Source organism: Epargyreus clarus, unplaced genomic scaffold (assembly GCF_041222505.1).
Source record: "Epargyreus clarus isolate Ecla_fem2 unplaced genomic scaffold, WU_Ecla_fem_2.2 ptg000021l, whole genome shotgun sequence".
Classification (NCBI taxonomy): domain Eukaryota; kingdom Metazoa; phylum Arthropoda; class Insecta; order Lepidoptera; family Hesperiidae; genus Epargyreus; species Epargyreus clarus.
In genome coordinates this window covers 5,430,721-5,457,488 of record NW_027332228.1, presented here as the reverse complement: position 1 = coordinate 5,457,488, position 26,768 = coordinate 5,430,721, and the positions used below count along the sequence as shown (strand labels likewise).

Here is a 26,768-nt window from a genome sequence, read left to right as displayed (position 1 = left end):
AGAATAATATGATCAGAGAACCTTTTTTTGTTGACGAGGGGGCACCTTCAAAATGTATCCGAGGCCGTAGGAGCGACGGCGGGATATGTGGGACTTTTACCGGATCTGTCTCCGTCGGCCATCGTTGGAGCGATGGTTCAGCGCGAAGTCTGAAATGGCATGATCACCTACTGCGTCGTGGTCATGTCTGCGAAGGAAGACGCCGAACGAGCAAGAGAGCGCGCTGAGCCCGCTCGGAGGAGGAGTCGCCGCGACCGTAGTTAAGGGCCCCCGGCGCGATGTCCCTGTAGTTCGGGGACGAGAATAGGGCTATGGTATCCCCTACCTGTCGTAAGAGGCGACGAAAAGGGGCTTCAGGGGTTCATGCGGCAAGTGTGGGAGCTCAAACCGCCCGGCCAGCGACCCCGGGAAGGACGGCGGTATGTGTGGTCGCATACCGTCGTGTACAACAGACGGTGCGGCGAGCGGCATGCTCATCTAGGCGGAGCCCGATGGAGCAATGCGCTAAGAGGACTCCGGTTTCATTCCTCTGGAGATCCTCTGGAGACGGCCACCGGGGGGGTTTTAGTGCGGTAAGAATCCCCCCCCCCCCCCCCGGTAGCCGTCCCTGGCGTTTGATAGAGAACTCCGGGATCTCCAACTGAAAACAATCGGAGTCCTCCTAACGCGATGTTCCTATCGGACTCTGCGCTGGGGGGAGCAAAGTAATTTACGCTCCTTTCACATGCCCTGATGATTGCAGCGATATGCGACCAAACAAACCGCTGTCCTTCCCGGGGTCGCTTGCTGGACGGTTTGAGCTCCCAATCTTGCCGCCTATTTCTGTTTTATAGGTTATTTTTGTTATATCTTTTCCTTTTTTCTATGGGTTTCATCCTACATATATTTTTTGGTTTCTACAATTATCTACCCTGGCCTATTATGCAAAAATAACTTATTAAAGTATTGAATGTTTCTAGACTGTATTTCTCTTCCTGGCAACAATTAGGTGGCACAATAAATGGAATATTTTAATAACGGAAATTAATTGTTAAAGTTTAAAAATTTGTAACTGTAGGTTTTATTACATGAATGAATAAATGAATATTATAAAGCATACTTACTTGGATAAACTAAAATAAATTTCTTCCAACACCGCACTTGCCTCAGTTCAGTATGGGTCACCTTGAGATAAAACCAGTCATAATAAATATTATTTTTGAAAAGATACCGGAAAACAACAACCAAAAGTTTACGTAGTGCGCTATTGTAGTAATATGTTTACAAAGTTTTTGGAAAGCGTACATGCATGTTGTTACTTGCATAAATCAAAATGATTATATTATGGTTATTATTTTTAATTGTTGTGCTCTGGATTATCCAGTTTCGGTATAAGCGGAGACGAATCTATGAACTAGCCTCGACATTCCCTTCGGCATCAGGACCAATTCCACTATTGGGAGTTGCACATCGTTTTATAGGCAATACTGAAAGTAAGTAAATCTTTTCCAACAACTTTTTTTTTTAATAGTTGGTATGTATAATTTGCTTGTGATACTTACTTTAGTATAGTCCACGTAAAACTGCTAGTCCGCTCTGAATATACAAATGAATCGCGTCGCCATAGCAAATTGTATGACTACACCTGCTCGCTTCAGTGCGGACTAGCATTTTTGCGCAGACTATAAAAAATATAAAAATATACAGTCACATTGATTAGCCATTCGGTGATGCGTATTCGAAAAGTGCAATGGCCTATGAATATAAGGCGACTGCAAATGTTCTCTGCTTCTATCATAAAAAATGCGTTCATTTTGTGCATATCTTGTTCAAAACTATAGCAATATTTCTTTATTGGGGGTGGCACGTCAAGCGCTTACCGCTCCTTAGATCAGGGGCAAAAATTAGGGCGATTGGACGAAGTAAATATTAATTTAATTTTTACTTATCGGCGAAAAATATAACTTTTCGTACGGGAGGCACCTACTTTTTTGTTGAATTATTGTCGATGATAATAGTCTTTCTTATTGGATATATTTTTTTTATTCTACGAAGCACGAACCCATCTTATGCCACTGATCAATAAGATATTATTTAAAGGCAGCGAAGATTATCTTATACGGACTGACTAAATATATACTTTTTCCATTTCAGGTATTATGTCCTCATTACGAAAGATTAGTTATGAATGCATAACACAAGGAGGGACAATAAAAGGCTGGTTTGGACCCATGTTATACTTTAGTAAGTAAAATGTAATACTAAATGTGTAATACATGATGTATACGCTATCTACAAACAATTTCAAAAATTACTATTGGTTGTAAAAAATCAATAGAACTAGAGAAATATATAAAATAATTAAAAAAACAAACTTAGACCATATTTAAAGTTCTTAATTGTGAAAACGTCTGTTTTTTATGACTATTTCATTCCATTCCGGATATTTTGACAATTTCATGTTGTGAACTTATCCGAGTTGGACATTTCGAGAGTAGAGCACACCCACACGCTTGCGCGTTGTGAGGCGTGCAAAAATCTAATGTGTTAAATAGATACCCTATGTTACTCCCACAATTTAGACTATATTGTCAAATTCCATCAAGTACTTTGGGCGACATGACTAGCCAAAAAATGAGACATACGTACATACATACAAACATACGCTCGGAAAATATGATCCCCTGCAGTCGAGAAAAATGGACCATGGTCCATCATCATCAACAACTGTTGATGATGATGGACCATGGTCATGGACCAACCATTACTGTCCCACTGTTGGGCACGAGTCTCCTCTCATATTGAGAAGGATAAGCCATAGTCCACCGCGCTGGCCAAGTGCGTATTGGTAGACTTTACATACCTTTGAGATTTTTTTTGTATAAATCTCTCAGGTATGCAGGTTTCCTAACCATGTTTTCCTTCACCGTTTTGCAAGTGATAATTAATTTCTAATAAGCACATAACTTTGAACAATCAGAGGTGCGTGCCTGGGTTTTGAACTTCGGACCCTTCGATCGAGAGACCGAGTCCCTTAACCACTAGGCTATCACTGCTTTTTATGGTCCATACGTCCATACAAATGTGAATGACATTAAATGCTGAATTATTGTGGAAATGTACCAAAGTTACACAGAAACAACAATCTATACAGATGTGATTTGTGTTTGTGTGCCTGTGTTTTTTTTTATAATATAGGAGTAGCAGACGAGCATGCAGTCCACCTGATGGTAAGTGGCTCATGGACATGCTGCCCTGTAATCAACCCCAGATAGGATTAGACATTCCTACATGAGGTCGGCCATAGATGCGCCGCTACCCCTGAGGACTAAGCTAGAACGCCTCGGAAAAGTATGTGTCCCTTGCCACACCCTTCAAAACGGAACACAGCAGCGCCTAACATTGCTGTTAAATAAAAGTTATATTTTCAGTGGTAGCGGATCCAGTTAACACGGAAACAGTGTTAAAATCTTGCCTCGAAAAGGATGATATTCTCCGATTCGTTGCTAATGTTTTGGGTTACGGAATTATATTAGCACCAGGTAAGTACAAACAGTAATATATACATGAAATTTAAAGAGAGAAAAGTAAAAAAATTAAACTATAAACTAAAAAAAAAATATATTTACAAATTATATTATAAAAAAAAATATATTTATAAATTATTTAAAAAATATAAGTAAAGTAAGCCATCTAAAATTGCCGTGTGAGGCATGGTTCCCAAAACGCTGGCGGCATTACCTTGCTGCACGGCAAGACTTAATCTTTGTGCAAAGTAGCCGCCAGCTCTTTGGTCACCGGAAGCAGTCACAAGCCTGGTCGACATATCTGACATGAATTTTTTCATGTCACATGACCATGGATCCATTGTTTCTATAGCAAGCGCCGCTAATAAGTAATTGTCCAATATATTACATATTAATTTAAACATACATATTACATATTACTTTAAATTTATACGATCAACCGCATAAGTAGCCTCGTTTTCAGCATTGTGATAAGTTTATGATTATTTTTATTTCAGTTCCGATTTGGAAAGTACGCAGAAAAGTTATGATGCCCGCCTTGACTCCAAAGATCGTCGACAGCTTTTTTCATATATTTGTAACTCAAGCAAACGAATTAGCAGAAAATCTAGAACCATTCTGTGGAACCGGACAGTTTGGTGTGTGGCCTTTTATTAATCGCTATGCTCTTCAGTCTATATGTGGTAAGTTTTTGATTTTGAAACACGATCAATCAATCTCAAAAGATTTTTTCTACGGACTGTACTAATTTATAATAAATAGCGTTTATTGTTATATTATTAAGGATTGATTAATAGTTTCTCGTCATATTACTAAATAAATTCAGTTTTATATTCCTTTATGGAGGTCTCTTTCTTATCTCTCTTATTCCCAGCATATGTGGCTCATATATAGAAGCAGGACTACTGGGCATAACTGAAGCTATTTTGAGTGCTGGTTGACAGATCCGAATCAAATACGTTGTGCGTGAACTGCATTTTCTTTTTTCTCTTTATTAACTTACTTATCCATGCAAAAGCTTATTAGCAATTTCTACTCGTTCTAACATGTTCTTATCTTTTATGAACAGAAACAGCTTTAGGTGTGAAAATAAAATCACAAAATGATCCAAACGTACCGTTCTTGACAGCGCTTAACAAAGTCTTAAAATTAGTGAGTGAAAGGATCTTTCAGATATGGTTGCAGCCAGATTGGCTCTATAAGCTCTTCCGCAGCAAGTACACCGAGCACGAGAAGTGTCGCCGAATTATAATGGATTTCCTTGATGAGGTAATCGTTGATGACCTTCTAATATATTTTTACACAACTTTACAGTGCATCTGATAAATCAGTTCATTGCGAAAAATACATCATTATAAGTCAACGAAGTGGCAGTGGTAGTCCAGCTAGCAATGAGTTCCTGAATTTCGTTAACCCTAATGTAAGAATTTGGGGTAATTTACCACAAATTCAGGCTTACATGTGCATCTTATATTTCAGATTTGCGCACATGAGACATATACTTTCGCTTGCTTTATTTTTATTTATAATATATATTTATTATTTTTTATCTTCCACAGATAATATTAAACAAACGGAAAGATATTGACGCCAATAAAACATTCGAAATAAAGAATGACGGTAATAGTAAGTGTATAACAATATTACCTTATTTCCTATATTACCTTACCCTTACACAACACAAAATCCATTAAATAATTTCTTAAAATTGTCAGTATTAGAAAACTACAAGAACCAAGCGTTTTTGGATCTTCTTATATATGCATCGGGCGGTGACAAGGGCTACAATGATGTGGAACTTAGAGAAGAAGTACTGATCCTTATCATAGCTGGTGCCGACACTTCGGCTGCTTCTATTTCCAACACCCTTCTCTTGATGGGAAAGTATCCTAATATACAGGAAAAAGTACATGAGGAGTAAGTATATACATCTACTTGAGGATACAAAAATTATATTTCCGTATAGACAGTTTTTTTAAAGGATCATAATGTGGCAACTTCCCGGTAGTCGTCAAGAGATGGCGCCACGCTAATCTGAATCACGCTATCGAAGTTTTCTAAATATTTCATACATAAACAAGCTCCGAAATAAAACTGTCGCAGCACGGCCGCTTCCCGGGCATGATCACCTAACCCGGCCGGAGATCTCCCGTTGTCAAAGTAGAATCGTTTCAAAGAGATCTTTTGGACATACACAAGTTAGCAACACAACACAGTTTGTGGTATGTAGTTTGTGGTAAACCTTAGTATTATAACTTATCTTATGTAAGCATTTATGTTAACCCTTCATATGGCTAAATTAGTATAGAAACAGAAGCAATATAATAAACATTTTTTATAGATTATTAAGCGTATTTGAAAATTCAGACAGACCGTTAGTTAAAGAAGATTTGCCCAAACTACAGTATTTAGAGAGAGTCATAAAAGAATCTTTGCGACTTTTCCCACCTGGCCCAGTCATAGTTAGAAAAACTGTGAGAGAAACTGCGTTGCGTAAGTATAGACTTTTTAATTTTTTGTTTTCTTTTTTTATTATTATATAGAAGTAGCAGACGAGCATGCAGTCCACCTGATGGTAAGTGTCTACTGCCGCTCATGGACACCCAGTTTCCAGAAATCATTTATAAATTCATAAGATCATCACACACAATTTACTATTGAATTGCGTGCCTGAACTTGGTTGAGGCGTGTGGATAGATCAATCCAACATGTTGCCTCTAGAGAGTTTTTATGTTTGTTTCATGCAACAACCTTCGTGACTTTCTTACAGCATCCGGTCACATTTTACCCGCTGGTTCAGGCGTGATAATAAGTATCTTCGGCGCTCACAGAGACCCCAAGTACTGGGGTCCTGACGTTGAATGCTTCGACCCCGACAGGTTCCTGCCGGAGCGATACAACCTGCCATATCCATGTTGTTATATCCCGTTTAGTAACGGACCTAGGAATTGTGTTGGTAAGAGAAATACACAATTTCTATTGTAAAAATTTTAAAATAAAATAAATTGTTTAGCGTACTGCCTTAATGTACTTTCTTATTAATAATATTAATACGTTACGTCTGTGTACAAAGTATTGTCAGATATTTTCAAGAGATGCACTTAATTAAGTATCATGCACTCCTATCCATATATGAATTTCTACCCCTAAGACTAAGTCTACTAAGAAATTAACTTTACCACACTCTAATCGAGAAGACTATTAATATAATTAAATAAATTAAAACATTTTCAGGTTATCAGTACGCTATGATGTCAATGAAAGGAGCATTATCAACAATTCTGAGGCGTTATAAAGTAATAGGGACGCCTGAAAAAGGACCCATCCCGCATATAAAAATGAAATACGACCTTACGATGAAAGCAGTGGATGACTACCAAATAGAGTTATTGCAGAGGAAATGATCGAATATATAATTATAAGTTATATGTATCTTCATAAGATTCATAATAATTTAAATGAGTCACTTATGTACTTATATTTGTTAAAACAAATTAAATAAGACGATTCGTTTACATTTGATTCTAATATTATAATTAAAACTTTATTGTTCCTAATGTAATAATTAAATCTAATTTATCTAATGTTTTTAGTTTAAATATCTATCTATCTATATATAAAAGCGAAAAGATACTCACGTTCAAAACTTATTAATCAAGGTTTAGCCGAAACTACTACACACTAAGAACGGATTTTTTTTTATATTCCACCGTTAAGGGTGTTAAATAGGGGTTGGAAGTTTGTATGAAAGTCAATTTTAAAACAAACTCGATGAAAATTGATATTTAGCTTTCTGATTTAAAATAATAAAAATCTAATTAAATATTTTTTCCAAAATCAACCCTTAAGGTTAAATAGGGGTTGACAGTATATTTTAAAATTTGCCAATTTGGAATTTGGCCATTGCCTTACTGGTTAGGTATAGTGGAACTTTAATTCTACCGTTTTAGGAAAATCAACCCTTATGTGAATTAAATAAGGGTTGTAAGTTTGTATGAAAGTCCCCCAGTTTTGATGTAATCTCTTTGAAAATCGGTATTTGGTTTTTCGGTACAACATATATAAAAACCTATTTCATTGTTTTTGGAAAATCATCCCTTAAGGTCGTTAAATGAGGGTTGGAATTTTGTTTCAAACTCCGGTAATTCGGAAGCAAGGACTGTAAAAACTTGCCTTTAGTTTTCCTGTTAGAAATAATAGAACTTTTTTACACCATTTATAGAAAATCTATCCTTAAGAGGGTAAAATAGGGGTTGAAATTTTGTTGGGATGTCCGCAGATTTTGAAGTAAAGTCTATGAAAATTGGTATTTAGCTTTCTGATTGAATATAATAGAACACCTATTTCTATGCTTTTGGAAAATCAACCCTTAAGGTCCTTTAATAGGGGATGAAACTTTATTTTATGTATGTGAACAATTTTGTTTTTAACCGACTTCAAAAAGGAAGTGGTTATCAATTCGGCCGGTATTTTTTTATGTATGTACACGAATTACTCCGCCGTTAGTGAACCGATTTTAATCATTCTTTTTTTATTGTGTAGAGACTGGGTTCTGGAGAAAATGAGGGGAACTCCTCTACCCATGTAAATATAACAGCCATTACTTCGCCGTTTATGAACCTATTTTAATGCCTTTAATTTCGTGTGTGGACTATTCCTATTCCTAAAAAATCATGGCGGTTGAATTAAAACACCTAGTTGAAAAAGAGACACAGTCGTAAATAAAATTGGAGACTATAATCTGATTCATAATTAGGTGTCCAAAATGTAAACAAAGGTGTGGTCTACACCGTTTTGTTTGTTTGTTTACATTTTATCAAGTGTTATCAAGAAAAAACGTTAGAAATGGTAGTTTCTTATTTTTGTAATACAACAATAATAAAATAATAATCTAAATAAATTAAGTTTAATTCCCATTTTCTAATATTTATATCACCTCAATTTCGTCCCATACAGTAATAATAATAAAAAAATGATTATGGTAGAAAATTAAAATGTGATAATGGTAACACAATCGGAATCCAAGACATTTCTTGTGCTGTCATTTAAGTTTCGTAACTGATATTATTCATTTTCGCGATTTTGATTAAACTCGAATATTTTCTCGTTTACATAACGCGTTTGTTAAATTGTGTATATTTGTTAAATTTTCGTTTTTTGTTGAGTTTGTTACAGTTTTTGTTTCTTGTTAATTTTGACAGTGACATTTCTTTGTTTACATTTTGGACACCTAATTATGAATCAGACTATAAGTAAATGCCGTCGAGTCGCGTCAAATTTTGTTTTATATGCATTATGCATCTTCGTGTTTTACGTACCTATATATTGATACAATCCCAGTGTGACTTAATTTTTTTAATTAACTTCAATCGATCTTATCTCACAGGCAAATGCATTATTCACTCGTATTCAAACGGCGTCGTCAAAAAATAATAATTATAATATTTGTATTAAGATATAAATAAAAAATTATACTTGTTGGTTTTGGCCTCTAATTATGTATATTTTATATAGATATCTTTATGTTTTTTAATAACTATAACACCATGATCCTCTTTGAATCATCTTATAGTGCCAAAATCGTTTATTTCATTAACGTTTATTACTTTTAACTGTCCCTGTCGAAGTGGAACTTCGTACGTGTGTATAGTTCGAATGTCAATACAAAACTACTACAAATTCATATTTGTCTACTCTATTATCAGATTTGGGTAACCGTCAATAAATCAGTTACGAATCAATATAATTTAATATCAATTAACAGATATAAAACGCTATACATTTTCTGCAAGTTGCCAAAGTATTATTGACACTACATTAGTTGTAATTTACATTTAAACATAGATAACAACATCCATACATATGTATTGTGTATAATATAGGAGTAGCAGACGAGCATGAAGTCCATCTGATGGTAAGTGCCTACTGCCGCCCATGGACATCTGTAATCAACTCCAGATAGGATTAGATATTCCTACCTGCGGTCGGCTACATATGCGCCGCTTCCCCTGAGAACTAAGCTGGAACGCCTCCGAAAAGTATGTCTCCCTTACTACACCCTTTAAACCAGAACACAGCAGCGTTTAAATCTGCTGGTATGAGACAGAAGTAGGTGTGGCGGTGGTGCCGGAGTCGAACCACAAAAGGTTTTACCACCTGCAAAATATTAACACTAATTATGCAATCAAAACACGCACTTAATCCGTACATCCGTGAGAAACTTCATGTTTTTTCCCACAGCTAATTAAAATAATTACAGTATAAAACTTATAAGATTCTATAATAATATTTGAAACGGACAGAGTTGTATGATAATAAAAGGTTTTTTTTTTTGTTTGTATAAAGTACCAAGTGACTGATAGGTACTTTATATTAATTACGATCTAGCCTAATTTATGACTAATGAGTAATTCTACGCTAATTTAAACTGCTAAATAATCATATAATGAAGGTGGCGTCCTCTGACACTGCACTTCTTAGTTTGTGGTGTATTTTCCCAGGCTATATTTTGTATAATTTTGACGAATCCATCGACTTCTTTATCTATTTGTTCCGGGGTTTTAAGGGGAACATCCAAATTTATATTACGAGAAAGATCTATCTTAAAACTTTTCCAATCAGTTTGCTTAGTTACTAGGCCTATCTGACTATTTTTATGCACAAAGCTTTGATTTAGTGTCAGAATAATTGGTGAATGATCCGAGTTCATATCGTACGAGCCCTCAATGCTCATGATATTTCTGATATATTTTTGTATATAAAAAAATCTATTCATCAGATCAGGAAGTTTGTTAGGATCAGTGGGCCAATATGTGGGTTGTTCTGTTGATATAACTTCACAATGAGCCTCTTTTAAGGCATTGAATAGTTCTTTGCCTTTGGGAGTTGTTAATCTCGAGCCCCAGTATGTATTTTTGGCATTAAAATCACCACCTAAGATGAATTTTTAGTTAAATTATTTAAAAATCTTACATACTGTTCTTTCTTTATGGAATATCTAGGCGGGCAATAGATTGCTGCAATAGTTATACGGTAGTCTTTAGTTTCGACACCAATAGCCACAGATTGAATATCATGTTCTTGGTGCTTAAACTGTTCGTAGTGACACAAACTTTCTTTAACGATAACAGCACTTCCACCTCTAGCGCAATTATCTGGATGGATCGCGTGGTATACAGCATACCCTTTAAATTTTATGTGTGTCTGTGAGGTGAAGTGTGTTTCTGAAATCAAGCAGATATCTATATTTTTTGTATCTAGGACTACTTGAAGTTCGTACTGATGTTGACGTAGCCCGTTTGCGTTCCATGTCATAATTTTTAGTATACGACCCATTATAATTTATTAGTACGTGTGATAATATCTTTCTCTATTTTATTGAGCCGTTCATTGAATGTTGTCATGAACTTAAGAATTTGAGTTAATTTATCTTCAGTTTCTTTGTTTGTAATCGGATTTGACTGTTGTTGTAACTTTTTGTTGGATGCTGCTACTTGAGCATAAGATTTCATTGTGACTTTTCTGTTTGGTTCCTGATTTTTTATTTTAAAAGTGACATTTTTGTCAGTAGTTTTTAAATACCGCTGTTCTGGAATTGTCTGCAGGTTTTCACTTTTTCTTGGCTTCTTATGATTTTTGTTTTTAATTTTTTGCATCTCTTTTGCCACGATGCATCCTCTATAGTTCGCGGGATGAGCTTCGCCACAGTGAATGCATTTAGCTTTAGCGTCTGCTGGTTTCTGACATTCCGTAGTAAGATGTTCGCCAGTACATTTGACGCATCTTGGTTCTCTTCCGCAATATTTCTGTGTGTGACCATAGTTTTGGCACCTTTTACATTGAGGAATTAATTTCGAAGTTTTTAGTGGATGAATTTCCACTTTACAACCTAAAATCGATTTTATATTATAAACCTTGTTAATATCTTCTTCATTATTAAACGTAAGCATAAACATGTCAAGTGGCTCTTTATTCTTCCATCTTAGCTTGTTTATAGCTTCCAAAATTTTAAACCCCTTTTCGTGTAAATCTTCCACGATTCTTCTCGGATCACATGTATGGTGTAATTTTTTTGCAACAACCCGTATTGGCCTCTCACGTTTATTTTCATAAGAGTGCCATATTAATTGTTTCTCAGCATCATGGAGATATAGTTTCCTTATACGTAGATGATAATAGATGTATCATCTTTTAATTCTTAGTGTATCGATGCTTCCCTATCAGTCAAGGCAGAGAGCCGCACGCGGCCACCAAGCCTCTGTTTGCCGACCATTGGCATAGGCTAACGATATTTGAAACTGTCCGGAAGTAAAACCACATCATAGGCAAAGTACTTTATTCAGAATACTTTTCACATTATATTCCTTGGCTGTCTCATCTCGAGAGCCAGTGTGTAGTCGTCGACGGCCTTCATCATGATGTCCATCTTGACGCGGATGCGCGGCGCCGCGCTCGGCTCCGGCGCCGCCACCACGCGGTACCGCCGCAGGATCGACGACAACGCCGTCTTTATCGACAGCATGGCGTATCGGTACCCTTCAGTGACAAATTCATATCAATTACTGACGAGCTTATTAGACATCTTTAGTGCAATAGAATTAATAGAATAGAAATGAGGAAGAAGGTGATATAACTCTTTATGGATCGACTTCGTAGGCAAAACCGTCACACGCCTATTTCTTTCAAAATAAGGTTTCAAGATTGTCAAAACTTTTGACTCCGTATGTTTAAATACATGTGATTGTGGAATAGCCACTTATCTACCTCCGCATTTCTAACCTCTAAGAAATGTCTTAACCTAACCTTCAAATCATAGTTATAAAAGACTATCTTACCGATGCAATTTCTAGGCATGTTGCTGAACGGTATATAACTACAGGCATGCTGCAATTTGAACCTCTCCGGCAAGAACCTATCAGGGTCGAATGCCTCGGCGTCTGGTCCCCAGTATTTAGGATCTCGATGTGCCCCCCAAATAGATAGTATTGCGCCTGAACCAGCCGGTAGAATTCGACCAGAGGCTGTAATACACAAAAATATTATTATTCAGACTCTAAATCAGCCGTTTTGGAGCTATAATTCTTCATGTTCTGTCTTTACCGTATATTCAACGTTATTAATATGTATTCAATTATTATCAAACATTGAAGTAAATTGAAATCAAATGTGTATTATCTATCTTCTATCTATCTATATATTTTATATTTATAAAAGCGAAAAGATATAAATTAATCAAGGTTTTGCCTAAACTACTGAAGCTAGAACCATGACGTTTGGAATGTAGCTTCATTTTATAATGTAGACTGCGAACGGATTTTCTGATATTCCACCGTTAATAGTAATTTAAGTTAGTATGAAAGTCCATCAAAATTAAAGCAAATTCGTTGAAAATTCATATTAGAGGTGCGCAAAATATATCACTAAAGTGAAAAGAGAGAGATATATCTTTTGAACTCAGTGATATATATCATTCTTTTAGCTCAGTAACTCACTTTAGCTCAGTAGCTCTGTAACGATATAAGCGACATTTTATATCAGTATATCAGAGAATCAGATCAAAATGTTTTGACAACATTTTTGATTCCTATAATTAATACAAGACTGGCGAGAAATTGTATATGAATTTCACAGCCAACGCTATTTGTATATCCCTGTTTTCATATTCTTAGCAAAGAAAAAAGATTTTAATTTAGTGTTTAATACGTAATGCATTTGACTCAAATCAGACTCTCTCAGTTAGTCGCTCATTTGACTCATCACTCATTCGCGAGCGAGTATAACACTGTTGAGTTCAAGAAGATCTTATATCCGGAATTGTATGAACTCAACCATGTGACATGGATATAAAGATATAATTCAAAATCGTCGGAGTTGATAAGTGATTAGCTCTTTGGTGAAGATATATATCTTTTATATCACTCACTCGCGAGCTACTCAATTCTAATTCATATTTAGCTTTCTGATTTTAAATAAAAAAAAACGAATTTAAGAGTTTTCCAAAATCAACCGTTAAGGTGGTTAAATAGGACAGCTTATTTTAAAACTAGCAACCCGCCCACGATTCGCACGGGCAAAATAGAATGAGTGTCTATTTTTTTCGTAGTGAACTATCAGCTTTTTGAAAGTGGTAGAACCCTTCAATGGTTAGACTCCGTCGGCACCACCGCCACACCTATTTCTGCCTTATAACAGCAGCGGCGGTAGCGGCGCATCAATAGCTGACCCCAGGTAGGAATATCTAATCCTATCTGGGGTTGATTACATATGTCCATGGGCTGGAGTTACCATCAGGTGGACTGCATGCCCGTCTGTTTCTCCTTTATTATAAAAAGCTATATATAATTATCGTCACACTTAAGTCAATTTAAATTACTCATTTAAATCTTTCTCACGATTCACTTTTTCTATCGGTGAAGACCGCATATAAATCCATTCGGTACCATCCATCCATCCATCATCATATTTGCATTAACCTCATTCACTCTCGCCCCACTTACAACACTGTTCTTTTTCTACTCTTGTAAAAAAATCAATGATCTTCCACGTAAGTTTACGACACGTGCTGCAAAGAGGTTGAGCTAATTCACATGTTCTAGAGTTAAATAGATATTTCACAACAATAAATATAATTAATATATTAATTTCAGAAACAATTTATCTAAGAAATGGAATTACGTTTCGTTATGGTTAGTTTCTACTAATTCTATTGAAAATTATATTTTCGTACGCCTCCATTAATTGATTCCGCAATATAATATAGACCGAAAGTCTACTGAACTATGCATCCAAATTACATACCAAAGCGAAGGCCAAATTTTATACATTTATTGAATTTTCTACATACATTAAATGCTTGATTTTTATTTATATAAAAATCGAAATAATTTATTTTGGAAAGGATTATTGATTAGGTCATTATTATTATTAAACCTATTGACACATCAACTTGTGAACTACAAGTTTGGAGCAATAAAGAAACCATAATAAAATGACAGCCACATTTTTATGTTACCAAAGTGTGTTATGTTACCAACATTTTATAATATCTGACAAACTAAAAAAATATGTATGAAGACATTTTTCTAGAAAGTGACTGAAAATAATGAACAAAATGGAAAAGTTCGTAACTAATAGTAATATTAATGTTATGTTTATGGTACAAGGATTATAGGTATATAATTTTACTTATTGAACGGGAAATAATATAAATGCGGCACCAACCAACTGTAATCTTAGAGTTATGAACCATAAAAACAATGCGCCGAATACAACGCCAATAACGCCTAAAAAATGGCGTTATATGCATTTGCATATGCAAATATGCAATTGCATATAATCCGATGCCTAGTCATATCATTTTTTACGCGGGCGAAGCCGCGGGTTCTCCTAGTTTATAATATAAATTAATGGCATTAACACCATAACTTATTTGTAGGCGTATTTAATAAAAGTAAGTGTTATTGAAAAACCCGAAATCAATAGCAGAGTTTTATAGGTAATGGTAGCAATAATGGTATCATTTACCTACGTTTTCATATTCCTACGCGTCTTTCGGTTCCGCGACCGCACGCGGAAGCGGAAAGAAAACGCCCAGTAAGTTGTACTTTTAAATAACTTTTCAAACAAACCACAGTCAGAATTTATACCACACCATAATCACAACAGTATGGGCCGGCACACTTTTTTATGAAACTGCATATTGTACATACGCACGACATTTTGCCGCCCAAATCATCAGTATACATGATGTTGACATTTTTTTGTTAAAATTTTTTTTTTCACCCTTTTTAGTGATGATATGCTAACGTTTGTATTATTATTATGTAAAATTGTATAAATGTGATCATGAATAAAGGTAAGGTCTGAATAGATACGGATTGGACCCACCCGCTCGCAGGGCGCTGCCGCGCCCTTCTCGCTTAGTTTTATATTGTCTTATATGTTCCAACCTAACCTAACCAATTCTTTAAGCTTTATGAGATACTAATTATTGGCTAGGTTAGGTAGGAACAGATAAGTAAATAAATCAAACTAGGTGGTAAAACTCTGCGAATGAACCGGTCCAATTTACCTTAATTCAATAGTTAAGAAAAGAAAAAGGAGTTGATGGTCAAATTTTTCATCATATATCTCTGTCTAGCTACTTCATTACAACAAATGTCTAATCTATATACTTTACATGGGAGGCACCTCTGCATCATCAGGATTGAAGAATTGAAGGTCATATCTTCCATCATATGTCTCTACTCAAAGACCTTATCATATATTCGTAAGCTCCAAATGCCTAATTTGTATGGTTGAGGCAGGAGGCACTTCTGCATTATCAGAGTTGAAGAGTAGAAGGTCAAATTTTCCATCATATATCTCAAGCTATCAACCTTATTGAATATTCATAAGCATTAAATGCCTAACTTGTATGGCTGAGGCAGGAGGCACCTCTGCATTATCAGAGTTGAAGAGTGGAAGGTCAAATTTTCCATCATATATCTCAACTTATCGACTTTATTAAATATCCATAAGTTCCAAATGCCTAACTTGTATGGTTGAGGCAGGAGGCACTTCTGCATTACCAGGGTTGAAGAGTTGAAGGTCAAATTTTCCATCATATCATGATAACCTAGACACTCAATGTTCATTTTTAACCGACTTCGAAAAAGGAGGAGGTTACTCAATTCGACCGTATATATGTTTTTTTTTTTTTTTTTTTTTTATGTTTATTCGGCGATTTTTTTAAGTTTCATGAGAATTGAGTGGGCAGAAGGTAAGTTGTCATAAAATGTGTAAAAAGCAGGGGTAGTGATGATGAGTTCCACCCCATAACTTAAATTCTAATCATCAGAGCGTACTAATGTTAAGGTAGGAAAGTACCGCAACGAAACACCCTTTCATATGAAAAAAAGAAAATTAAAATTGGTTAAGAAATACTCGACTTATTCAAGTTTATATGAAATCGGGTTTTTCCAATTTTCCTGGAAAACTGGCGGAAATTTTCAAATTTCCTCGAAATGGGACCCCCTGTGAAACTAGCCGCATACAATGGTGTATGAATCATGTCGATCGGTCGCGGCATCGCGAAAAAATCGCCGAACAAACATAAAAAAAAAAAAAAATATATACGGTCGAATTGAGTAACCTCCTCCTTTTTCGAAGTCGGTTAAAAAACAACAACTACGTTATTCATAAGTAAACACTGCTTGCCGACATTCTATTGTAGCCGCGTGATGTGGTACGTGTGAATAGGTCCTAACGAATTAATATTAACACGTTATTCAAACACTAATTAGTTTATATAACTGCAATTGATTAACTCTATATTTCTGTGTTGTTTATGTAAAAAGGTTGATGCAAATAATTACTTACGTAATTTTGTGTCGACCAATATTGTTCTAGTTATAAAAGGTACTGAAGGAAAGAGTCGAAGTGATTCCTTTATCACTCTTTCCAAATATTTTAATTTCCCCAAATCTTCTTTCACTAAAGGCCGTTCAGAGTCACCAAAAACTTCACGCAACCTAAAATTATACATTTTAATACCAATTCCAGTTTTAGACTTAAAACTACCGGAGCGATTTACTTCCTTCTTCGAATATATGAAAATTTCAGTTAATGATAGTTGCTAGGTTTGCCCAAATGACAAATATCATTAACTCAAATGAACACCCATGATTTTTAAAAATAAGTTCGTACAAAATCTATATGAGGATTTGTCGTGTCGTGTCATCAATAGTCATTATATTTGATAATACGAGTATAATAGCATGACTTGTCTAAGCACATAGTTCTATCTATTAGAGTAGTCAGATCGGTAACTCTTATCCACGATTTGTTGGTATTTAGTGTTGCGAAAGACATTCTAAAGCCTTGTTTATATAGTGCGGGTGCAGCCGAAGAGACACGTGTACAAGTATGTAGTTAATTTCCTCTGTATTCGCCATTACGCTCGTCACTTCTGAGCAAGATGAAGGTTTTTCAAATAGAATCAAAGGTTTAAACGCCTATAATCCTGCGCTATGTTTAGTAATACATCCAATATTTTGCCTATCAAAGAACGACATTTGACTATTACTTCACGCTGGAAATTGGCAAATTGGTAGGCAGCATTACAATAGATTGAATATTAATAACGAAAGTTAGTATGATCTGACTCTGACTGTCAATAAGTCTACCGCACTAGACAACTGCGGATTTGTTGCACATAAGACCTTCATAGAGAACCGTAGGTAAACCCATTTCATTTTTTTATCATTAAATGAAATGCTAAAAATAAGGAAAAAACTTACTCTTCATAAACTTTATCTTGTATTAATGGGTATTTGCCTAACAGCAGCAATGTATACCCCATGCAAACCGCCGATGTATCTGTTCCCGCGACTACCATCACAAATATTTCTTCTCTTAATTCTAAATCACTATATCCTTTATCACCTCCGGACACCGATATTAAATGGTCAAGTAAGCTTTTGTTTTGGTAATCTTTTAAATCTGAAACATTGCTTATACTCGTATGTTAATACTTTACATGGATGCAAATTAATAACCTATTTTAATGAATAAATGTATTAGTAAAGAGCTTATTTATTGCATTCAAACTGTTAGATTCACGGAGTCCTCCGAACGTGTTGCCCCATCAACACTCCCGACTCCCGTTGCGTTCTGTTAGAGATCCCGGAATACTCTGGCAATACTGAGGATGGCCACCGGGGGGTTTTAGTGCGGTAAAAATTCCACAAGACCCCGTGTCGCTCCCACGTCACTGGATATCTTTTGGAGGTTTCCCCCTCGTTAACAAAAAAAGAAGGTCCCAATGACGCTCGAGTTTCTACACATTTAGCATCATGGGCTCCCCTACTACTTGATAATCAATGTTTGGCTAGTTTGTAAACCTTAAACAATTAATGATTTTTGTTTTTTAATTTAATCATTAATTTAAGTACAACATTTTTTTTTTATTTCCGTTTCTCTTGTATTTATTTATGTTTCGTCAGAAACAGCAGAATGCAAGCGGTTGCGGAATATATTAAGGGATCTTTTAGCGAGTTCTAGTCACGCGGGTTTCCGTCCGCGTGCGTATCTCACCCGCATACGTGGATTACCCCGCTGCAGTCTCTGCAAGTCCGTGGCTAACATGACACGAAAAGTACCTATGAAACAATAGAGTTCGAGTAGCATTCATGTGAACCAGAACTGAACGCGGGCGCAAACGCACATGGCAGGAATAAGGCCTATATGTAAATGATAATAGAAACGAATGCAATGGAATTTTCGAAACTTCTTACAATTTGTAAAAAAATATATTTAAACAATGTTAATATATATATTTATTTATTAGTTTATTTATTAGTTATATCTATAAATTTAGTTACCACAAGACTGTACAGCGTCGGTCTCACACTTCTTTCTATTCCTCAACTCCTCGCGCTTATTTTTCAATACCTAGAAATAAAAAAAGATAGTTAATAATTTATGATACTACAGTCTACAATACACTGTGTGGTATGTCACTTATTAGCTGACCCGTGCGAATTTTCGCACGATATGAAAATGAAACACAGAATCGTAAAGATTTTTTAACCTTATGTCAACGTTATTACTTTCCACATTTAGAATTAATAGAAATCAAAAAAACCGTAAGACTTCTACTGATTAGATTGTTTTAAGATTGCTCAAACGTAGAATACAATGCTTAGTTTATGCAAATCACAAGTCATGCAAAGATCGACGCGTAAAGATATTGTTAGTATGTGGTGGTTTGAGTGTGGTGATGTGGAACATAAATAATTGGCCACCATGATCCGGGCAACAGGTTCAAATAAAGAAATCGGCAATAAAAAACTGCGTATCGTATCACGGTTACCAACATATTAAAATGTCTCAATTCCACAGTAATATTAGTGTAAAATCAATGTGGGTGACGATTATTGATGACTTTTTATGATGATTTTAATGACGGATCGCGATCAGGATTGACTTTGTATAGGATGCCTAAGTTTTAGAGCCACGAGAATCCAAGAAATGCGTTGCGTAGCCGCGGAGGCCATTTTTCCTACGATCGTAATATTTTTTGGATCCAAGACAAATACAGGTTTGTAATTTTTTCCTATTGCGTATTCATACTAAAGGAATGATCACGCACTGTAAGTGTTATCACTCAATGCAATCTATATATCTCAATCAGTAACGTCAACTATCAGCCCAATAAACTATTATTTGAAGTTTAAGAATCAAGTAGAATACTTAAATATAACGTGTAGTATAATGAGTAATAATTATAATCAATTTAATCTAAAAAAATATGTTCATAAAATTGTTTCTATAAACATTGCATTAAAGCCATTAAATGATAAACTAAAGACTTATATCAACGATCGTAGCCGATTTTAGCAGTGCCGAATATCGGTTTTGTGTGTTGGCTGTTAATGACAACTTAAAAAAAATTTAAAATAAATGTAAGATGCAATATTAATAATTACCTTATCCATATAGTCGTACACAAATTCTTTACTTTTGCTATATAGAGCGTATTGCGGGAACAACCTGAACATCCATTCAGGCTGGAGCCATAAGTGAAACATTCTCTCAGCAATTACGTTCAGTAAGCAGTTTACAGCCTCTAGGAATGGTGCATTAAGGCTGCCTTGGGAATTTATGTTCACACCCATTGTCGTTTCTGTAAAAAAATACAGAATTTACGAAATCTATTTATTCTTCAGCACTATATTATAGACTAAACTTAGCACAAGTATATATTTATGTGCCTTTGCAGATCATAGATCAACAAATTAAAACCCAACTGGCACCACAAAACCAAATCAATAAGAAATGTGCAACGACGAAAAAACTCACCTCCAACAGAATCTAAAGCGTATCTGTTAAGATAGGGCCAAATAGGGAACTGCCCATTACCAACCCGGTCCATAAGGATTTTCGTCATGATCTCACTTTGCATTGAGAACACGTCTATGAAACTTTCTACAATCTTTGGACTTAAGGCAGCTATGTTTATTTTACGACGTTGCCGCCAAATAGAAACTGAAACAGCATAATATTTTTACTTTATTTCTGTCTCACTATTGCATACAGGTAATGCGAGTCCACACCACCAGTATATGAAACTAAAATTCAAAACATAGGATCATCATAATATTACAAATTGAATATTACAAGGGTTTCGAGGCACGATAGAGAAGATATAAATACCGCAAGCAAGTAGCTTAATTAGTTGCTCAATTAACAGCCTAGCCATTTAAAAAAAACTAACTTTTAAGATGATATTACCCTTTGTGGTTCGACTCCGGTGGCACCACCTCCACACCCATTTTTGCCTCATAACAGCAGCGTTAGGCGCTGCTGTGTTATGGTTTGAAGGGTGTGGTAAGGGAGACATACTTTGCCGAGGCGTTCCAGCTTAGTCCTCAGGGGTAGCGGCGCATTTGCGGCCGGCCTCAGGCAGGAATATCTAATTCTATCTGGGGTTGATTACACATGGCCATGGGCGGCAGTAGTCACTTACCATCAGGTGGATTGCATTGCATGCTCGTCGGCTACTTCTATGTTATAAAAAGAAAATAGCTTCCTTCAGGAAGTCTATCAACAAAATGCATATTTTCTTTACTCTGCAGGATTTGATCCTTATAAGCGACATTCGTTGGTGGAACTATATAGGGCGTGTTTTTGATTGTGATTGTGACGTAATTTGTATGGAATTTGTCTATGAACCAAACCAATGAAATGTTAAATAGTATTTTTTAAATTGTTGAAAAATATTTTTAACCGCCTTCAAAAAAGAGGAGGTTTCTCAATTCGACCGTATAAATAAAACGGCACGTTGTCCAACGAATTGAAGCGAACTGATTTATTTGAATTTAGACAGAACATAGATCACGTCAATTTACATAGATGGCGTTACTAGTCGACATACATAGTGAAACTATAATATTTGATAATACTAACAGACCGTATATATGTTTTTTTAAGTTGTTTTAAATCATATTCTGAACTGTATTATTTTAGTCGACCCATCTGCAATATATTTATTGATATATTTATTTTGATATAATATACTTTTCATCGATTAAGAGTGTCTTGTCCAGTTCAATGAAGAGTGTTTTGATCTTATACATATTATCATATTATCCAAACATATTAATTCAGACCTAATACTGAATTAATATGTGTGGACCCCGCCTTAGGTTGTCGCCTGCGACATATACACTTCGCATATACACAATAAAAAAACTCTGACGTTTACATAAACGTATTAGTGTAGGACTGAGTGAACCTTATTCAACAAGATCTCTTAAAATACGGTTCTCTAATAATAGTTGTGTAAACTGATTGTTTAATTATTATTTATCGTGACTGGGATGTCATTTGAAAGATATACTACATGTAGGTACCTGTATTTACGTTTGTTTTGCCTTTTAATTTGTAATCAAGATAAAATCATATACCTATAGGCGTTGCTATAACATTGGTAAATCGGGGATGTGGAATAAAATAAAACTTACCTTTTACTCAAGATGAATGTTTAAAAAGCCAAAATAATATTCCAAAAACGGCATAAAATAAAGATAATAGTTACAACGTAGGCACCAAAAAATTAAAGTAATAAAGTTGCGAACGAATCAATAAGTGTAATTTTATTATACTGTGCTTGAAATTACGGAAATGTACTCGTACCTGGTGCAAATGCACTGCCATTGCCAGTTAGTTTTCTTATATAACGATAAGCGTCATCTTTCTCTAGACAGGTTTTAAATACCACCTCTAGGTCCACTGGATTTACCAGCACTGAAATAAAATTTCCATTCAGTAATCATACGTAAGGGCATACATTAATTACGCGAGGCGTTTAGGCGGCCGGGGGAGGTGTTATCTCACTTTGGGGAGACGGGGGTCTCGTAAATGACATATTTTTTTTCCAGAAGAAATAAAGTAAAATTGCTAAAACGCTTCACGTAGGTAATTAATGGATGCCCCCTTATACATTTTTAAAAATTAGGATAATTAAATTATATTTACGATATATTAACGTAACATAAATTGCCTATATAGAACGTTATAAATATAGTTTTTAGTAAACATTCGTAATTTATATAATTATGATATTACGAGTATTATGCTGACTACGAGTCCAATATTTTTAAAGGCAATTGGTAGGTTTAACACCCTTGAGAGTATAACGTAATAGACACTGTGGCATGTAAGTTTTCATATTGATCATCAATACTGAAGAATACGAAAAGCACATATCGCCATTTCTGTATAGTTCTGTAAATATAGCTTCGAAGCGACCATAGACACCGGAACATAAATTCCTATTTGCAAGATAAAAATGTCAGATGCAGTCTTTATTTTGGTAGGTAAGCACTAGAGACTTTTTTGTCGGTTCAGGCGTTTCTAAATTTATATACTTAGGAACTATATCAGCGAAATATCAGGTCATTCCTAAATCTTTGTACATGAATTGAATAACTAAATATTTAAATAAAGCGTTAAATGTTGATACAATACTTACTGACATAAAATATGTGACCAAGCCAAAACCTAATGATACCATTGTGCTGCATTGACTCGTAAGCGAAGCGTTGCATACTACGCATGATATCTGTAAGAAATGTTTGTTACAAATTGTAAGTTAACAACAATTAAACTGTATGGAACGTTGAGACGTGGATCAGCTCTGGCCCGGTGATAACCGGGGCAGCGCCGGGCAACGTTAATTACTGCTGTCCAACGATAACTATCGTTGGACAGTTGGCAATACAATATAGTAATAAAGGTGCAAAATTAAAAAAAAAATGAACTGTAGCACTACCATGAGTTGGCATAGAAACGCCACTATAGAAATTGTAAATAGAAAACTATTGTCATTTTGCTAGTGAATAACATAACTACTATCGTTACGGTATTTCTTGACAACGTCTGTCAAATTAATGACTCATGGGACCGAATTTGTATGGCAATAGATCATAATGACATTAGCTAGCGATTTGATTTCGATAGATTTTTTACGTATCGAGTTACGCCACTACGGATTTTAGTTCTACGAGTAACCACCAGAGGCGCTGTACAATTTTTCATACATTTATTTTACGCAGTCGCTAGCGAGTAATACTTTTGTAAACTCATGGTAGTGCTACTGGAATCACAATGCATCGGAAGTATTGTATATTGTAAAAGAGTGTATGTGCAACCTAAGTACCTTCGCTTAATTTACATCCATGTAGGTTGTATACAATGTTAATGTTTTTTCATAATAAAATATAATAACGTCAATGTGTCATTTTCTTTAATATCAATGTTTGATTTTATAGGAAAATATTGATTACATAGTTTGCGTATTGTGTACCTATGGGTTTATGAAACTGTGGGAAATTTTATGCTCGTCCGGCCGCGTAACTTTCGTGAAAACTCGTCCAAAGTTTTTAATATATACATACTAGTACATTTTCATATCACATACACTTTCTAACCAATTCTACCCATATGTAACATTACAGTATTGGATAGGTTATAGTCGTCACAATTTAATAGGCCCATTTTGGCACATGCCATCGCTAGGCTCTAAGCATGTGACATACAAATCGATAACTAAAGAAACCGATTTTTACGAAAATCGATTACAATCACACATCGTATTGTATAAATTACTTAGTATTTTGTAAACAGACTATTTATTCTATATTTTCTAAATCATCTAAATATAAAAAGAAGAAAAGAAAATAAATCCTAGTGTAATTTAAACATTTAATCATTTTTAAAAGATTTAATAAAGCATCGCTCGTAAACTGCATTTATTTGTTGTTTTATCTTTCACTAAGAAACAAAGTCTTGATTATTGTATTGTTGTTATGATGAAAGAGGGGTAAATAAATTAGTTATTGGTAATCCTAAGTTTCTATTACATATTTGAAATTTAATCGATTATGGTTTCTTCCGAATCCAATTCATATAAATTCAGACCTAACCATAATTTATGATAAAATATATTAATAATAAACGACACCCATTTTGGACACCCGCTTTAGTTTTCCACGCAGGTGATCATGTGCCAGATGATCAAACAAGAATAGACCTTATATTAAGAGGTAGTACAATAAAAAAATGTTATTTACATATAATACAAAAAAGGGCTCATATAATCATTGTGTACCATCAATTTATAATCAAAGACATCAATTTTGACTAAATTAAAGGAAAAACTGTGTTCATTATAATATTTATGAACTCTCAATTGTTATGATCTAGAACCACATGTCTTTAAAGTATATGAAGCTTACCTTCAGTATTACCCCTCACAGTATGTGCAATGCCAATAATGGGAAGTTCCTTGGGGCCTGGAATTAATGAGGCCAACCTATACAGGCGCCTCCTTCTGAACCTAAAAACTATAATCCATAATGCAAACACTGCTAACAAAAGGTAAAAAATCATTGCGATTGAACGAAAAAACCTAGTTGAAAAATAGACACAGTCGTACATAAAATTGAAAACCAAATGCTGTCGAGTCGCATCACATTTTGTTTTATACAGTGCATATATTGTGACCACCACAATCCTAGTCAGACTTAATTTTTTACTTATCTTCTATCGATCTTATCTCGTAGGCAATTTGCATTATTCGCTCGTATTCAAACCGCATCGTCATAAAATAAATTAGCTTTATAAAATGTCTCACGTCGTATGTAAAATGACAATATTTAATGCCATTATTAGCGTCGTTAATTTATTATTATTATATCTATTTATTATTACGTTACGTTCCAATTACGTTCAAATGAACGTTATTCAAGTTTAAACGTTATTATTTTTTCCTGAAAAGTTGTCATTTTTCTCTTGATACGGCCGTCGATATGTATAAATAATAATTTTATGCAGTTAATAATAAAGAAATATTTGTAATTAATAATTGTAATATTCTGTTACAAGAATAGATTTTAAAAGCTTGTAGCCCAAATCAAATCTGGGACGAAGGAATTTACACTAAATCGGGAACTTGAGCGCGAAATGGTAATAGTTAAATATAGAAACTATGTATGACAGCATTAAAATATTCTGAGCTAAAGTTTGGGACTGCACTAACCAATAATAACTTCTTTTATGTTTTTAAATCGAATATGAAGCACTATTGGGCTTTAAGCCCAATAGACGTATTTCTTGTTTAAAATTATAAAACTAAATACAAACGAGTATTTCTATACTCTATTATCAGATTCGGGAACAATCAATAAATCGGTTACGAATCAATAACAATTAATAGATATAAAACCCATACAATTTCTGCAAGTTGTTCAAGTACCTATTATTGAGACTGAGTACATAAAGTTGTCATATACATTTAAATATAAATAATAACTTCAACAACAAACATTCATATTAACATATGCAATGAAAAAGTGCAATTAATCTGAACATTCGTAAGAAACTCACTTTTTTCCCCCATATAATTAAAATAAATACAGTATATAACTATTTTAAATTGAAAGAGTTAAAAGGTGATCTATAAAACTATGTAGATAGTAGGTACTGACTACTGGCCCAATGTTGGAAATTATTTCAATGATACGGAGTTAAGACTACTTTATGTGGTAATAGAAGGGGGCAACCGATGCTAAATGTTTGTTTAGTTACTTGTGCATCATTGGTATCTATTAAATTTTGTAGATTATATAGTAAAGATGTATAGTGCATATAGCCTACATGTCTTTGATGTCTGGAAATACATATATTAATCCGCAGGTTGGCAGGGACAGCCGGAGGAGAGAATAAAAAGTGGAGACATAATTTACTCGACACATATAGGTATAAAAATGGGGTGTGATGTGACCCGAACATAGCTCCCATTCAATAGCCTTCTTGAAAATGCAAGTAGCAAATTCATATAGCAGTCATATAGGAGCGCGTCAGATCTTGATGTATTTCCTGAGCGCCATACATATGAATGTATGGCGCTCAGGAAATACCTCAGGAGGAAGTTCGTTCTAAATTTTGAAGAACCTAGGCACTATGACGAATGGGCATAATAAAATAAACGCACAGACTTGTGTCTTCGTGGGGTTAAACTCAACAAGGTTAAGTCGGCCAGAGAGTTCTCGATTTCAGACACAAGTCGGCAATGCATAGCAATTAATATTACCGGTTTTTAGCAACATATCATTGATATGCAGAATGAAAAGCGTGGGAGATAAGACAGACCCTTGGGGCACGCCAGCATTTATGGGCTTCGTCTGAGCAGCACCCGTCAACTACGACCTTAATGTG

At 34.9% G+C, this 26,768-nt stretch overlaps 2 protein-coding genes across 3 annotated transcripts; one reads left to right on the top strand and one right to left on the bottom strand.

The window, feature by feature from the left end:
- The first annotated feature begins 603 nt into the window (after positions 1–603).
- LOC140750969 (cytochrome P450 4C1-like) lies at positions 604–7,090 on the top strand. Of its 2 annotated transcripts, none has more exons than XM_073084737.1 (10): positions 604–1,472; positions 2,134–2,223; positions 3,411–3,521; positions 4,004–4,144; positions 4,576–4,775; positions 5,066–5,132; positions 5,222–5,423; positions 5,848–5,999; positions 6,277–6,462; positions 6,741–7,090. In XM_073084737.1, the coding sequence occupies exons 1-10, from the start codon at positions 1,313–1,315 to the stop codon at positions 6,908–6,910; spliced, it is 1,479 nt and encodes a 492-aa protein (XP_072940838.1). In that variant the 5' UTR covers positions 604–1,312; the 3' UTR covers positions 6,911–7,090. The 2 variants fall into 2 exon arrangements, with proteins under 2 accessions (XP_072940838.1, XP_072940837.1); XM_073084736.1 differs by having other exon boundaries at positions 4,004–4,189.
- Positions 7,091–11,842: 4,752 nt separating this feature from the next.
- On the bottom strand, positions 11,843–24,999 carry LOC140750987 (cytochrome P450 4C1-like). Its single transcript, XM_073084768.1, has 10 exons — positions 24,788–24,999; positions 23,023–23,112; positions 22,185–22,295; positions 20,349–20,534; positions 19,976–20,172; positions 18,869–18,938; positions 17,786–17,987; positions 16,866–17,017; positions 12,341–12,526; positions 11,843–12,041 (listed from the first exon to the last, which is right to left on the bottom strand). The coding sequence occupies exons 1-10, from the start codon at positions 24,987–24,989 to the stop codon at positions 11,857–11,859; spliced, it is 1,581 nt and encodes a 526-aa protein (XP_072940869.1). The 5' UTR covers positions 24,990–24,999; the 3' UTR covers positions 11,843–11,856.
- Between the last annotated feature and the right edge of the window lie 1,769 nt (positions 25,000–26,768).